Below are 15889 nucleotides of genomic sequence, written 5' to 3' on the forward strand. Positions count from 1 at the left end.
CTGCCTGCCTGACAAATTTCAAATTTGTCAGTCCCCATAATTGTGTGAGACAATTGTATAAATTCCTTCCTACCCTCTATATTATATGTTTTTCTGAGAACTCTGACTAAAATAGGTTCCTACCTCAAATAATCAAGCACCTTGCAAGATGGTTTGACAAATTCCTTAGATGGCAAGTAGAAGACATAAGACATTCTACTTGCCATCTATATATGTACATATATACACACATATATATACACATGCACACACACACACACACACATATATTTGGTGGTAGGCATTTTGGTAAATAGTGGGTTGAAGTGATAAAATGACTGAACGTCCTGGATTACTTAGCACAGTACTCAGTTCCTTTTTATTCTTGTGAAACTGGCCCAGATTCTACTCAAGATTAAGTGTTTTGGAAGTCTTACCATCTGAAAATGAGGAGGTTGTCACCCCGGAGGGCAAATGGCTGAAAATGTTAGATTCATCAATCAGAGAGATTATTAAGCCAGTGTGATTTCAAGGCACTATTTTTCTTGATACACATTTAGGAAATTCATTCAGAAAATTGTTCTGAAACTGGGATATATTCCAAGAAGCAGATGAGTATTCAAAATTGAGATCCCAGGAGATTATGAAATCTGGGATGGCAGTACAAGTATAAAGAAAGAATGAGAAATAATATTTATAGAGACCTGTTATTTGCAGGTACTATGCTAGAGGTTTAAGGTACATTATTTCATTTTGTAATTTAGTTCTTATTCCACCTATTTTACAGAGGGGCTGACAAACAAAGGAACTTGCTCCATATCACACAACCAATACGTGGTGGAATCAGGATACAAACCTGTCTTTACCATAACACCCCTCTCCCCCAAGACAAATGTATAAAAACAGACAGTATCAAGCAAAACTGGATAGCAGAGACTCAGCAACTAGGGGGGCCAGAGGCCAGAAACCCAATACCTGGATGCCCAGAAATGAAAAACCACTCCTGATTCAGAGGCTGATATATTAATTTAATAAATAAAATATAAACAGACCATGTAAAATTTCTTTGCTTGGAAGCGTAGATTTAAAGCAACAGCCTCCTAGAACCCCAGATTCCTTATTTTTTTAAAAAATGGACATAATGTTGAACTCAAACAGTAAGGACTATTTGACAGTGACAGTTAATCTGCTTAGCCCAAAATATGGGTCCGGTTGGCCTAGCGTTTCCACCTCTGTAATTCTGGAGGCGGGGTCCTGTGCTTGCCGCTTAGAACCCAGGGAGCAGAAGCGAGTAGGTAACTCCCCAAAGGAAAGGATGCGGAGAATGACGGAAAATTTTAAAAAACAAAACAACAAAAAATGCCATTGTGAGACAAGAGTTCGGCGAAAAAGCCGAGCGACCCAGACTAGCCGTCGCCCTCCGCCGACAGGATCCCAGAAGCAGGGTAGCCAACACAGTGCCTCCGCGCAGAGAACTACGTGCCGAACTGCACACTGGGAACTGCAGTTCCGAGGCGTAGATGCCCGCGGGCGGGCATCGCACACGCGCACTGGAATAGTCCAAGTTCAACAAAGAGCGGCGTGCGCGTGCTCGCCGGAGAAAGACCTGGGGGCGGGACGTACGCGCGCACGGCCGCCGTACTGGGCTACCGAGCCGCTGAGAGGACGGAGAGGGAGGGGCTGAAGCCAGGACTCGTCTAGGACAGACCAGCGGAAAAGGGGTTGTGCTCCCCGCCTAGGAAAGAGAAGGGGGCGGGGCCGGCGGGCCGCGCGAGGTGGTGCAAAGCCCCTGGGGCCCGCGGGCGCGCGAGGGTCTGTGGTCTTTGCTGTCGCAGTAGCCGCTGCCGTCGCTTGGTCGCCGTCGGTCTGCGGGTGGCGGGTTATGGCGACGGCGGCAGTGGGAGCTGTGAATGAATTCTCCGGGTGGACGAGGGAAGAAGAAAGGCTGCGGCGGCCCGAGCAGCCCGGTGCCTCCCCGGCCTCCGCCCCCTTGCCTGGCCCACGCCCCTCCCGCCGCCCGGCCCGTCCGGCCGCAGGAGTCGCCTCATAAGCGAAACCTCTACTACTTTTCCTACCCGCTGTTCATAGGCTTCGCGCTGCTGCGCTGGGTCGCTTTCCACCTGGGGCTCCTCTTCGTGTGGCTCTGCCAGCGCTTCTCCCGCGCCCTCATGGCCGCTAAGAGGAGCTCCGCGGCCGCGCCGGCCTCCGCCTCGTCCCCGGCGCCTGTGCTGGGCGGGGAGGCCGAGCGCGTCCGAGCCTTCCACAAGCAGGCCTTCGAGTACATCTCCATTGCCCTGCGCATCGATGAGGACGAGAAAGGTAACGAGGTGGGGCGGGTGAGCGCTGGAAGGGAGCGGCGGGGAGGGGAGGAAAGCGGTGGGTTCGCCGAGGGAGGGCAACACCTGCGTCCCTTTGCTGCGGGCGGGGCGACATACCCCCGGAATTGATCTGCCCCTGGAGACTGCTGTCAGACCCCCAGCTTCTGCGATTCTCTATTAACCCTCTACCCTGTCAGGAAACCCTAACTATTCACCCAGACATGCTGGTGGCAGTGACAGTTGTCCTAGAATGACCACACAGATCCTTTCTAGCACTGTAAACAGTGTGTGACTTCCTCTGAGCCAGGTTTCTAAAAGATTTTGATATCGAAGAAGCTTTGCCTTGTTATAGGCTTTTAAGGGAAACAATACGGTAGTGTTAGGGAAAAAAAACTACCAAATTTTAAAAGGAAGATCTGCGTATGATTACAGCTGGCTTTACGTTATTTTTTAAAGTTTCTTGACATTTTGTCAATATAATGATTCAAATATTTTTCAGTAGAGTTCTATTTTATCATAAAACTTGCCCGTGGTTGTTTCGTTTCAAGTATGTCAGTATTCCAAGGTGGCCTCTAAGTTTCTAAGTTGAAATAGTAAATGAATGAATGGAATAAATATAAATATACTTTATAATGAAACCTAAAACGAAGATTTATGTTTTGGAATGAATCCGATACCTGAGAAAGTTCACATTTTAGGTCTTTTTGCCTCTTGGCCATCCATAACAACACAGGACTTAATTACAAAAGAATTTAATTGTCCTCCTTACCAACGGTATTAAAATATATGTGAACAAATATAAATGAAATGGATAAGCAGTCTTCAAAGTTTTCTAACTCTGTAGTCAACCCTTAAGGCTTTAAGTTAGGAGCTACTAATGTCTTGCACTGCCTATCATTCTCCTAGCAACTTTACTTAGTTTCTAAATGTATTGAAAGCTGTCTTATTTCATCCAGTCAAATGGGCTGTTTCAGACTGCAGCACTGTACATTTGAAATCATAAAGGCCATGTTAAATATATTTTTAATAAAGTAGTGTATAAATGTGACTTATGGTAACTATTTTGAATTAAAATTCTGATATACTCAACTTTAACACTGAAATTTTCATAAAGGCCTTAATTTGTCTGAAACCGAAATATTTTAAGAAGACTAGAACAGAAACTCTACCCATTCTAAAGACATGCAAGGTCTAATCATTAATGCAGGCATTTATTGATACCAGTTAATTTGCATAGCTCTGTATTCTAAGTGGTGGTTGAGAAATCAGAAACACTTCTCCAGTGAAATGTGTTAAGACAGCATTTGTTATGTGAATAATGTGTATTTTCATGTATATTTTATATCTAATTTTTTCAAGGAGCTAAAGAATTTTGTGGCTATTTTAATTGTTGAACATCCTTATGATATCCATTTTATATATGGAGACATTGACATTTAAAGCATGAGTTCACGTAGGGGAACCTACATGAATGTAGGTGAACAGAATTCATAACTTCATACTTTTATTTAATTTTATTTTTAACTAAGTAGGTTCTGTGTTTTGTAATCCTGGTAATGGACTCTGCAGAATACCTGGAGGAAAGGAGAAAGTTGTAATGGTAATTCTTTGAATTAACATGATCTAACTTATTTTGCATGGGTTCTATAAAAACATTGGGCCTTATATAAAAATAAGCAAAAATCTACAATAAAAGTAATGATTATCTACCACTTCATTATTTAATGTATCATTACATACCCTATTTCATTTGATCTTTGCCACAACTCAGAGTTAGGGAGAAGAAATATCTTGTTTTTAAGTAAAAAATTGAAGCCCAGAGAGATTGACTGACTTTCTCAAAGTTATACAGCTATTAAGTAAATGGTTGTTTTCTTTTTTCTTTTTTTTTTAGTTTATTTCTCTCCCCTTCCCCCCCCCCCCCCACCAGTTGTCTGCTCTCTGTGTCCATTTGCAGTGTGTTCTTCTGTGTCCAGTTGTATTCTTGTCAACAGCACCCGGAATCTGTCTTTTTTTGTTGTGTCATCTTGTTGTGTCAGGTCTCCGTGTGTGCGGCGCCATTCCTGGGCAGGCTATGCTTTTTTCACACTGGGCTGTTCTCCTTACAGGGCACTCCTTGTGTGTGGGGCTCCCCTATGCAGGGGACACCCCTGCGTGGCACAGCACTCCTTGCGCGTGTCAGCACTACACGTGGGCCAACATCACATGGGTCAGGAGGCCCTGGGTTTGAACTCAACTTGGACCTCCCATATGGTAGGTGGATGCCCTATCCGTTGGGCCAAATCCACTTCCCAATGGTTGTTTTCTAACTCCCATATTTGGAAACACCCATCCTCTCTGCATCTGAAACTACCCTTGTTTGGACCCTTATGGCATTCTGGGCTCCACTAATACATGAAAGAAAAGATGCAGTATATAATTTCACAAAATAGTCTTCTATACTTATCTCTATTTAAAGACAGATATCATCAGTATTTCTGTTGCTTATAAAGTAACACATACTCAAGTTAAAATAATGCACCGGGATAAAACGTGAAAGTCCCCTGTAACCTTACCCTTAGGGACATGCTTGCTGAAAAGTTTCTAAATTTGTATATTTATGTGAACATAAATATTCATTAGAGAGAAAAAATATATAAACTGACCTGTAATTTTTTTCACTTACCATATTGGGACTATTTTTCTATTTCAATATAAAGTGTAATATGCATACAGTAAACTGCACAATTCATGTACTGCTCAATAGATTTTCAAGCTGAACACAGCAGTGTAACACCAACCCAGGTCAAGAAATAGAATATTACTCCAGAAACCTGACTTTCTCATGCCCCCTTCCACTCACCTCTGTAGTCCTAAACTTCTAACCCCAGATTTAATTTTGCCTCATCTTGAGCTTTATGAGTGAAATCATACAATATGTATTCTTGTGTCTGTAGCTTCTTTTGCTCAACATTATGCTTGTGAGATTAACTATGTTGTTCCATGTGGCAATAGTTTCTTCATTCTCATTGCTGTGGACTAGGGATTGGCAAACTTTGTCTATAAAAGGCTATTTTATTTAGTAAATATTTTTAGATATCTGTCACAGCTTCTCAATTCTGCCTTTGTAGTGTGTGTGGCTGAGGTCCAGAAAAGCTTTTCTTTTTTTAAGATTTATTTTTATTTATCCCCACCCCTTGTTTGCACTCGCTGTCTGCTCTCTGTGTCTGTTCATTGTGTGCTGGTCTTCTTTTTGTAAGAGGGAGTGTACAATGGCTTGAGCACCTCTGCTCCCATTTGTCTCTCATTGTGTTTCCACGTTGTGTCTCTTTGATGTGTCATCTTGTTACATCATCTTGCTGTCTTGCTCGTCGTCTTTAGGAGGCACCAAACCCATTTGGTAGGCTGGGGCTCAAATGCTTGAGCTACAGTCTGCTTCCCCAGTAAAGCGTTTTTTTTTTTAAGATTTATTTATTTATTGCTCCCCACCCCTTGGTTGTTTGCCCTTACTGTGTCTCTTTGTCTTCCTTGTTTCTTTAGGAGGCACTGTGAACTGAACCTGGGACCTCTAATACGGGAGGGAGGCTCCTAATCCCTTCATCCACCTCCATTCCCTACTTTGGTGTGTCTCTCATTATGTTTTTCTTCTTGTGTCTCTTGTTGTGTCAGCTTCCTGCATCTGCCTATCATGCTAGCTCACTTTCTTCTTTAGGAGGCACCAGGAACTGAACCAGGGACGTCCCATGTGGTAGGCAGGAGCCCAATTGCTTGAGCCACATCTGTTTCCTCCCAGTTTTGTACTTTAAGTACAAAAGTAGGCAGCTGGCTTGATTTGGCTGGCAGGTTTTAATTTGCTGACTATCTGTGCCCTAGATAATATAGTTTACTTGTGGTTCAGATTATTAGCTAGTAATTTAAATTGCAACAATTGGTTGTATTTTACCACCACAATCCTCTCTTGAGTCAATGTAATCCGGTGAATTGTGTGTTATTTGGGGTCATAGAGGTAATTGGGAAATGCATATGGGAAACTTAGAACTGCTGGAAACTAATATTAAAGTATCTTGAAGCCTTTTGTGCATTGGCAACCATTGAAAGGTTTGATTTTTCTGCCTTAAACTAATTAAAAAGGTGACCAGTGAAGGTTTTAGGCTGTAGTTTGCTGACCCCTGCCCTGAGGGATTGAAGTGATTTGAATATGGGCTTCAGTCCTTGAGTGGACTGACCCATTTCTTCCTAACTCTTTACAAGTGTAGCTCTTTAGGGTTCGCACCAAAGTCCTGGGATCTTTGCCTCAGCTCCTTGCATTTTTTTTTTGTCAACACAGTTATATGAGTCTGCTAAAATTTTTGCTGATTTCTCAATTTTGCATTCAAAATCAGCAATCACTTCAAACAGGAAGGCTTGTATACAGACTCGTTTTCATGGTTTTGTAGAGCTTCAGTTTTGTCCAAGCCTCCTCATTCTTCAATCGTTATTCTTAGTTTCTCAGTTTCACCTTGTTTCTCAGCAGCCTGAAAGATATTTGAGTTGGCATGCTGAATAATAAGAATAATTTTGGTATCTTCTGCAGTTAAAAGATTCATAAATAGGAAAACAGATGTGTCTCAACTGATAGAGTATCCGCCTACCATATAGGAGGTCCAGAGTTTGAACCCAGGGCCTCCTGGCCCCGTGTGGTGAGTTGGCCCATGCACAGTGCTGCCACACACAAGGAGTGCCATGCTACGCAAGGGTGTCCCTCATGCGTGTAGGGGTGCCCTATGTGCAAGGAATGTGCCCCGCAAGGAGAGCCGCCCCACGCAAAAAGCATAGCCCTCCCAGGAGTGGCGCCACACACAAGGAGACCTGACGCAGCAAGATGGTGCAACAAATAGACACAAATCCCTGTGCTGCCTGACAAGAATGCGAGTGGACACAGAACGTATAGTGAATGGACACAGAGAGCAGACAATGCGGGGAGCGGGGGGAACAGGAGAGAAAGAAATAAAAATAAATGAATCTTTTAAAAAATGGCTCATTAATAATTCTATTATGCAATAATGCACAAGGTATACAATCTATTCAGTTGTTCCCACCAGTTGTATAGTTGGTCACAGCCCACACAGCTTCTTTTTGCATCTTAAATTCTGCCTCAGGGAAGCAGATGTGGCTCAAGTGATTGGTCTGCCTCATTAGGAAAAAAAAAATTCTAATAAGTGAATTCAGCAGATTTTCAGGATACAAGATAATCACTCAGAAGTCAGTTGGGTTTCTGTATACCAGTATGAACAACCTGAAAATGAAATCAACAAAGTTCCATTTATAATAGCATCTAAAAGAATAAAATACCTGGTCATACTTTTAACCAAGGAAGTGAAAGACTTATACCTTGAAAACTACAAAACATTGCTGAAAGAAATTAAAGAAGACCTAGAAAAATGGAAGGATCTCCTGTGTTCATGGATTGTAAAATTTAATATTTTTAAGATAGCAATACTATCTAAAGTGATCTACAAATTCAGTGCAATCCCTATCAAGATCCACCAGCTTTTTTTTCAGAAATGGAAAAGTCATCCTCAAATTCATATGGAATTGCAAGGGTGCCCAAATAGCCAAAACAATCTTGAAAAAGAGAAAGTTGGAGAACTTCCTAATTTCAAAACTTACTACAAAGCTACAGTAATTAAAACAGTATGGGGAAGTGGATGTGGCTCAAGCGATTGAGCTCCCGCCTATCAAACGAGAGGTCCCAGGTTCAGTTCCCATGCCTCCTGGAGAAGATGAGTTAGTGCGGTGAGCAGGCATGGTGAGCTGAAGCAACAAGATGACACAATTTGGAGACACAAAGAAGAAAGACAATGAGATACAACAAAGCAGAGAGCTTAGGTGACTCAAACGATTGAGTGCCTCTCTCCCACATGGAAGGTCCCAGGTTCGGTTCCCAGTGCCTCCTAAAGAGAAGACAAGTAAACACAGAGAGTACACAGTGAGCACGAACAACAAGGGGGGAGGGCGGCAAATAAATAAAATAAATCTTTAAAACAAAAAAACCCAAACAGTATGGTACGGGCATGAGAGTATCATATATGCAAGTGGACTATAATTGAGAGTCCAGAGATAAGCCCATACATATGTGACCAGTTGATTTTCTTTGTTTTAAAAAAATATCTCCGCCCCCCAGATGGCTCCCTCATCTGTTTGCTTGTTGGTTTGCTCAATTTTTTTTTTCCTCATCTGTGCTCTCCATCTGTTCGTTTTTACTAGTTTTTTGCTTGTTGTCTGCTCATTGTTTTCTGCTCATTGTCTGTTTTTTGTTTTTATCTTTAGGAGGCACTGGGAACTGAACCTGGGACCTCCCCTGTTGGAGGTGGGCACTCAACTGCTTGAGGCACATCTGCTCCCCACTCACTTGTTTTTGTTTACTTGTTTGCTGGTTGTCTTGCTCATTGTTTTTGTTTTTTTTCACTTTCGTTTGCTCATTGGTTTTGCGCGTTTTCTGCTCATTGCTTTCTCATCTGCTCATTGCTTTTCTCATCTGCTTGTTTTTGCTTATTGTCTGCTTGTCATTTGTTTTTCTTCTTTAAGAGGCACGGGAACTGAACCCAGTACCTCACATGTGGGAGACAGGTGCTCAACTGCTTGAGCCACATCCATTCTCATGACTTTTCACCCAGGTGTCAAGTCCATTCAACAGGGAAATAATACTCTTGTCAAGAAATGGTGTTGAGACAACTGGAAATCCACATGCATAAGAATTAATGTGGACCCATACCTCTAACTATGTACATAAATTAATTTAAAATGGATCAATAACCTAACTGTAAGAGCTTATATATAATAGTAGATAACTCTTACAAGAAAACACAGAGAAATATCTTTAGGTCTTTGTAGTAGGCATTGGATTTTTAGATTTTATACCAAAAGCACAAGCAACAAAAGAATAGATAAAATGGACTTCATCAAAAATTAAAACTTTTGTGAATCAAAGGACATTAAGAAAGTGAAAAGATAACTTACAAAATGGAAGAAAATATTTGGAAACCACATATCTGAAAAGAGTAATATTCAGAATATGTAAAGAACTCTTATTACTCAACAACAAATAGACAACCCAATTGAATGGGCCACAGCATTATTCACGATTGCCAAAAATTGGAAACAACCCAGGTGTCCATCACCTGAGGACTGGATAAACAAATTGTGTTGTATACACACATGGAATATTACGCAGTGGTAAGAAGAAATGAAGGTGTGAAGTATATGACAACATGGATGAAGCTGGAAGGCATTGTGTAGAATGAAACTAGCCAGTCCCAAAAGAACAAATATTTATGATTGTGCTATTAAGAACTAAATATATTGTGTAAACTTACGGAGTTAATAATTAGAATATAGGTCATCAGAAAATAGAAGGATGGTGGAGAATGGAAAGCCTAAGGGTTAATCTGTGCAGAACTGGTAAAAAGGTTGTATATCTAGGAAATGAATAGAAATGATGAAAGCTTATCATAGTGTTTGTAAATAGCAGAGCTATTATATGGGTATGACAGTGGTTGAAAGGGAAAGTTTAAGGTCATGTATATTATTATAAGGAAAGCTAAAAACTATAACATGGGACTGTATCATATAGTAAGACCTCATATAAAACACAAATATAGGGGATATTGCATTTGTAAGGCTTTTTCAAAATATAATTACAAATATACTAGAGAGAAGAAAAAAAAATGGCAGCCATGTACAGCAGGGGAAGTATAGATAGATGAAGAGGTGATGAGTTTTGTTTGTTTTTTGTTTATTACCATTATTATTATTATTGGAATGAAATTGCTCTAAGAATGAATGAAGTTATAAATGTACAAATATGTGATTACACCAAATACCACTGATTTTATACTTCAGGTGGATTTATGCTTTATTAATATGTATCAATAAAATTGATTTATTTTTTAAAAAATGGGCCATGGATTTCAATAGACATTTCTCCAAAGAAGATATAGAAATGGCCAATAAGTATATGAAAAGATGCTCAACATCAATGGCCATAGAAAAATGCTAATCAAAACTACAGTGCAATACTACTTCATACCCATTAGATGGCTATTATTAACAAAAACATAAATTAACAGTTGTTGAGGATGTAGAGATATAGCAAGTCTTTTACATTGTTAATAGGAATGTGAGATGGTGCAATTTGTGGAAAACAGTTTGGTGGTTTCTTAGAAAGTTAAACATGGAATTACATATGATGCAGCAATACTACTCCTAGGTATGTAACAAAAAGAATTGAAACTAGTAACTTGGAAAGATATTTGTGCACCAGTGTTCATTGCAGCATTATTCACAGTAGCCATAAAGTGTAAGCAGTCCACGTGTCCATCAAGAAATGAATGAATAAACCCAATGTGATATATCAATACAATGGAATATTTTTCAAACATGAAAAGTAGTGAAGTGCTGCTACATACTACAACATGAATGAATCTTAAAGACATCATGGTGCATGAAATAAGCCAGACACAAAGGACAAATATTTTATGATTTATCCTACATGAAATACTTAGAATAAGTAAGTTCATGAGAGAGAGAGAGAAAGCAGAATAGTGGTTACCAATGGTGGGGAGGGAGGGGTTGGGTAGTTATTGCTAAGTAGTATGCATTTTGGCTTGTAATGCTGAAAAATAGCCTGGGAATAGATAGTGATGAAAGTTACACAATATTGTCAATGTACTTGTACTAATCAGCCAAAGGGGTCCTAATGCAAAATACCCGAAGTCTGTTGGCTTTTATAAAGGGTATTTTTTGGGGGTAGAAGCTTACAGTTACCAGACCATAAAGCATAAGTTACTTCCCTCACCAAAGTCTTTTGGCACATGTTGGAGCAAGATAGCTGGAGATGTCTGCAAGGGTTCAGACTTCCTCTTCCTCCTACAGCTCCATGGTCCCAGCTTCCAATATCAGATGTAGGCAGGGTAAGACTTGTCTCTCTCAGCACTCATTTCCCTTCGGGCTCAGCTACTCGGGCTCAGCTACTCTGCTCTCTACTCAAGGCCACCTGTAAACTATCAGGCGAAAGACTCTGCTCTCTTCCTGGAGCTCCTCATGTATCTCCTTCTTTGTGTGTTAACTTCCCGGGACTCCAGCATTAAAACTCCAACTTTTTCCTCTGCCTTGTCGTTTTATCTGTGAATCCCAGCCCTCTTGGTGGTTGGGGACTCAATGTCCTACTGACTCTGCACAATCAAAGCCTTAATCATTACTTAGTCAAGTAAAAATGAAACCTCTGAATCCAACCTAATATGCCCAGAGGAACAGACCAGTTCACAAACAATCCAGTATCTGTTTTTGGAATTCATAAACAATATCAAACTGCTGGCAAAGAATTGTCCACTCAAAATGGTCAAAATTATTTTTATATTATATATATTTTATCCCAATTTTATTTTATTTTTTTACCATAATTTTAAAAAATTATCTTTTGATGGAAGGAAAAGTGAGCCAGTTTGTATGTCCATTAGCAACCATGAGAATTACGTTGCATTATGGCATTAGGTCTTATCATGCTTTTTTTTTAACCATTCTAATTAGGTGTATAGTGATATCAGGTGGTTTTAATTTGCATTTCTCTTATGATGATGATGATCTTTTCAGGTGCTTATTTACCATTAATGTATCTTCTTTGGTAATAGGTCTGTTTTGATCCTTTGGCCATAGTTTTTAATGGGCTGTTAGTTTATCATTGGATTGTAAGGCTTCTCTATATATTCTCTTTACAAGTTTTTACTAAACATGTTATTTTGCAAAATATATTCTCTCATCTGTGGCTTTTCATTTTCTTAGTTCTATATTTTGAAGAAGAGGATATTTTTTTTAAAGATTTCTCTCCCCTTCCCCGCCCTGCCCCCACCCCAGTTGTCTGCTCTCTGTGTCCATTCGCTGTGTGTTCTTCTGTGTCTGCTTGTATTCTTTTTTTTTTTTTAAAGATTTATTTATTTATTTAAATCCCCCCTCTCTTCTGGTTGTCTGTTCTCTGTGTCTATTTGCTGCGTCTTGTTTCTTTGTCCTCTTCTGTTGTCATCAGCGGCACGGGAAGTGTGGGCAGCGCCATTCCTGGGCAGGCTGCACTTTCTTTCGCGCTGGGTGGCTCTCCTTATGGGCGCATTCCTTGTGCGTGGGGCTCTTCTACGCGGGGGACACCCCTGCGTGGGGAGGCACTCCTTGGGCGCATCAGCACTGCGCATGGGCCAGCTCCACACTGGACAAGGAGGCCTGGGGTTTGAACCGCGGACCTCCCATGAGGTAGACGGACACCCTAACCACTGGGCCAAGTCTGTTTCCCTCTGCTTGTATTCTTGTCAGCAGCACCGGCAATCTGTGTTTCTTTTTTTGTTGTGTCACCTTACTGCATCAGCTCTCTGTGTGTGTGGCACCACCCTAGGCAGGCTGTACTTTTTTCACACTGGGCGGCTCTCCTGGAAGGGCGCACTCCCTGTGCATGGGGCTCCCCTACACGGGGGACACCCCTGCGTTGCAGGACACTCCTTGCGTGCATCAGCACTGCGCATGGGCCAGCTCACAGCTCAGGAGGGTGAGCTCCTGACCTGTGGGCCAGGTCAGGAGGCTCTGGGTTTGAACCTTCGACCTCCCATGTAGATCTATATGTCCTTCTTTCTCCAGTATTACTTTTCTTTTAGGTAAGAGTTATCTGTGCATTTCCTACTTTTACACTTATGAGACAGTAAATCACCTAGTTGCTAATAAAGAATGAGAAGTAATTGAGTAATTACTGATCATGTAAAATTTCTTTTTAATCAATCATTTCCTATGAAAAACATGCTAAAGTTCCTCACATATTTTGTTCTTTTCAAATAGGTCAACATGCAGTTTTATCTCCTATGTGCTTCAGTTTTTCATTACAACATTTTATTGCATAGATAATATTTAATAAATTAGTTAATATATGAATGACAGAATCAAATGTTGTAAGGACGTCACCAAGGAGAAATTTGTACACTGCTTTTAGGTGTGCGAATTCTTATAAGCACCCTTAAAATTCAGTTGGTTGATTTCTGGTGAATGGAGAAATGTGATCACTCATCACTTCTACTTAAGAGACTGGCACATGTGCATAGCAGCAGGTACAAGAACATTGATTGCATCATTGTTTGAAATATTTAAAAGCTGTAAATAATCTAAATATCCATTAATAGAAAAAGAGTTGAATAAATTACTATGAGATGTTATAGGGTACTATATAGAAGTCAAAATGAATGAACTAGAGCGCTATATAACATGGGTAGGTCTCGAAAACAAGGTATATTTTAAAAATAGAGAAATACTGGGTTATTTTTTGTTTTTTGGGGAATTATTGGTTTATTTCAAAATATTTTTGAAGTTACTTATTTAAATCTCACTACATCAATTTGCAATTGTGCTTGCATATGTATTTTTACATATATTTTTTATTGAAGTATATCATTAATACATGAACATCCGTAAACAATAAGTGTATAGTAAAAGTTGTGAATTTACAAAATAAACATGCATAACATTATATAGGAGTCCCATACATCACCCCTTCCCCAAAACATTGCATTGTTGTGATACATTTATTACAAACTATGCAAGAGCATCTTCAAAATATTACTACTAACCACAGTTCATATCACATTTGGTGTATTTTTTGCTCAACCCACCTTTTTTTTTTTTAACCAATTTTATTGATACATATTAATAAAGCATACAATTTATCCAAAGTGTGTAATCTGTGGTGTTTGCTATAATCACATAATTGTGGATTCATCACTTCAATCATTATTAAGGCATTTTCATTATTTCAATAATAATAAAAAACAGACAAACGAGGAAAATCCTCTCCTCTCAATGTACAAAATACTAGGTATCTTTAGATATGAATATGGAAAAGAACAATAGAAAAAATGGGCGAGAAGGATATGTACATATGCGTGGTTTCCAAGAATGGAGAGGACACAAAGGCACAAAAGGAACTTCTGTTATATCTTTTAGGTTGTGCTTTATTTTTTAAAATTTTAAACAAATATAACAATATATCAACATTCTCACCATTAAGAAAATAATTTGCTTTTATTTTATTCTGCACACTTTTTCCTCTTTGTTCCAAATGAAAAAACATGTTTTAGGTTGTATATATATTTTTTAAATTAAAAATACTATACATAGACATATTTTTTTCTTTATGGAAAATGGACAAGAACAGCTAAATAGCTTGAGTTGATTTACAGTCGACCCTTAATAATTTCTAAGAATTTCTTCGTGTCACTGTCAAATACTTACTGTGGACCAATCACTGTGTAAAATACTGGTGCTATTGTAATAGACAAGAAATTGCCATATCCAAGGGGTTGAATCTAGTTCAGTGATGGTTTTTGTAGAAAGGAGTAGTATGTACAAATAAGGGGGCAGGATTTCTTAGCTGCTATATGTTACGTGGTTATTTATAACAAGACAATCTATATTATTAAGAGAGTCATAATGTTTTCTTGATTTTGAAATAGCAAATAATACTAAAGAATGACATGGGAATTTTGTGTAATTAAATGACGTGGGAAACAAAAATATGGTTCTAATCAGCGATTTCCATTTTTGTTTTACATTATCCCTATAATAACCACTTATGAAGCTTTGCAGATTTTAAGAACTAAGAAATTAATTTTCAGAACAATGAGATTTGCATATAATTGCTATCCCTATAAAGAGCTATCCTACATATATTTTGATTATGGTGAATTTTTGGATCTTTTCTGAATTTAACTTGGATCAATAACTAATAATATGGATCAGTTATTTGGTTCCAGCGAAATCTCATGTAGTAGTTCTCATGATGCAATTATTTGTTAAATAAAAGCATACTCTAATCAAATGCAATGAATGTGTCACACTGATGAAGATGTTTCTGATGTGGGAGGAGTGGGGTATATGGGAACGTCTTATATTTTTTAATGTAACATTTTGTGTGATCTATGTATCTTTAAAAAAAAAGATAAATAATTAAAAAAAGCATACTCTAGAAAAGAGGCATCCAACAATAAGCATATTATGACAGATTTCAATATAATTAAGTTAAGCCATGCTTTTTCTCACTATTATTGAAATCTGGTTTATATATTCAATTAATATATATTTTCAAAACCATTCATTTAACATAAATTCCCCCTAAATAAAATTTATTTGCTTAGTTCAGTGCTTCTATGATTAAATCATGAGATAATAAGCAAATGAAGGACTTAAAGTTCAAAAATTTTGTAGACTATATTCCCCCTTGGAGATTCACAGTGTGTATTAAGATGATAAAAATCACTAAGAAGTCATAAAGTAATGTTTCTTAAACTTGCTAGATCCCAATCCTTTTTTTCATGTAACCCCTGTCAATAGCATGCCTTGAGAAAATGTGATATGTACAAATAATTAATTCTATTTTAAAGCAGGGCACAAGGAGCAAGCTGTGGAATGGTACAAAAAAGGTATTGAAGAACTAGAAAAAGGAATAGCAGTCATAGTTACAGGACAAGGTATGGTTGTTTTCATATTTAATAGCCATCTAAAATTATATTTACATGATTGCTGTGATTGGAGATCCATTTATATTAATAAAG

The 15889-nt window shown here is 38.9% G+C and overlaps 1 protein-coding gene across 4 annotated transcripts in view; it reads left to right on the forward strand.

The window, feature by feature from the left end:
* The first annotated feature begins 1570 nt into the window (after positions 1-1570).
* The window catches only part of SPAST (spastin), an 82850-nt gene continuing 68531 nt past the window's right edge, over positions 1571-15889 (forward strand). The window contains exons 1-2 of one of the 4 annotated variants that reach the window (XM_004480839.5): positions 1571-2298; positions 15719-15805. In XM_004480839.5, the coding sequence (XP_004480896.2) occupies positions 1890-2298; positions 15719-15805 (496 nt within the window). In that variant the 5' untranslated portion in view covers positions 1571-1889. The remainder of the gene's footprint in view (positions 2299-15718; positions 15806-15889) is intronic. The other 3 variants (XM_058278351.2, XM_004480840.5, XM_058278353.2) reach the window with 3 other exon arrangements.

This window comes from Dasypus novemcinctus, chromosome 17 (genome assembly GCF_030445035.2).
Source record: "Dasypus novemcinctus isolate mDasNov1 chromosome 17, mDasNov1.1.hap2, whole genome shotgun sequence".
Lineage (NCBI taxonomy): Eukaryota > Metazoa > Chordata > Mammalia > Cingulata > Dasypodidae > Dasypus > Dasypus novemcinctus.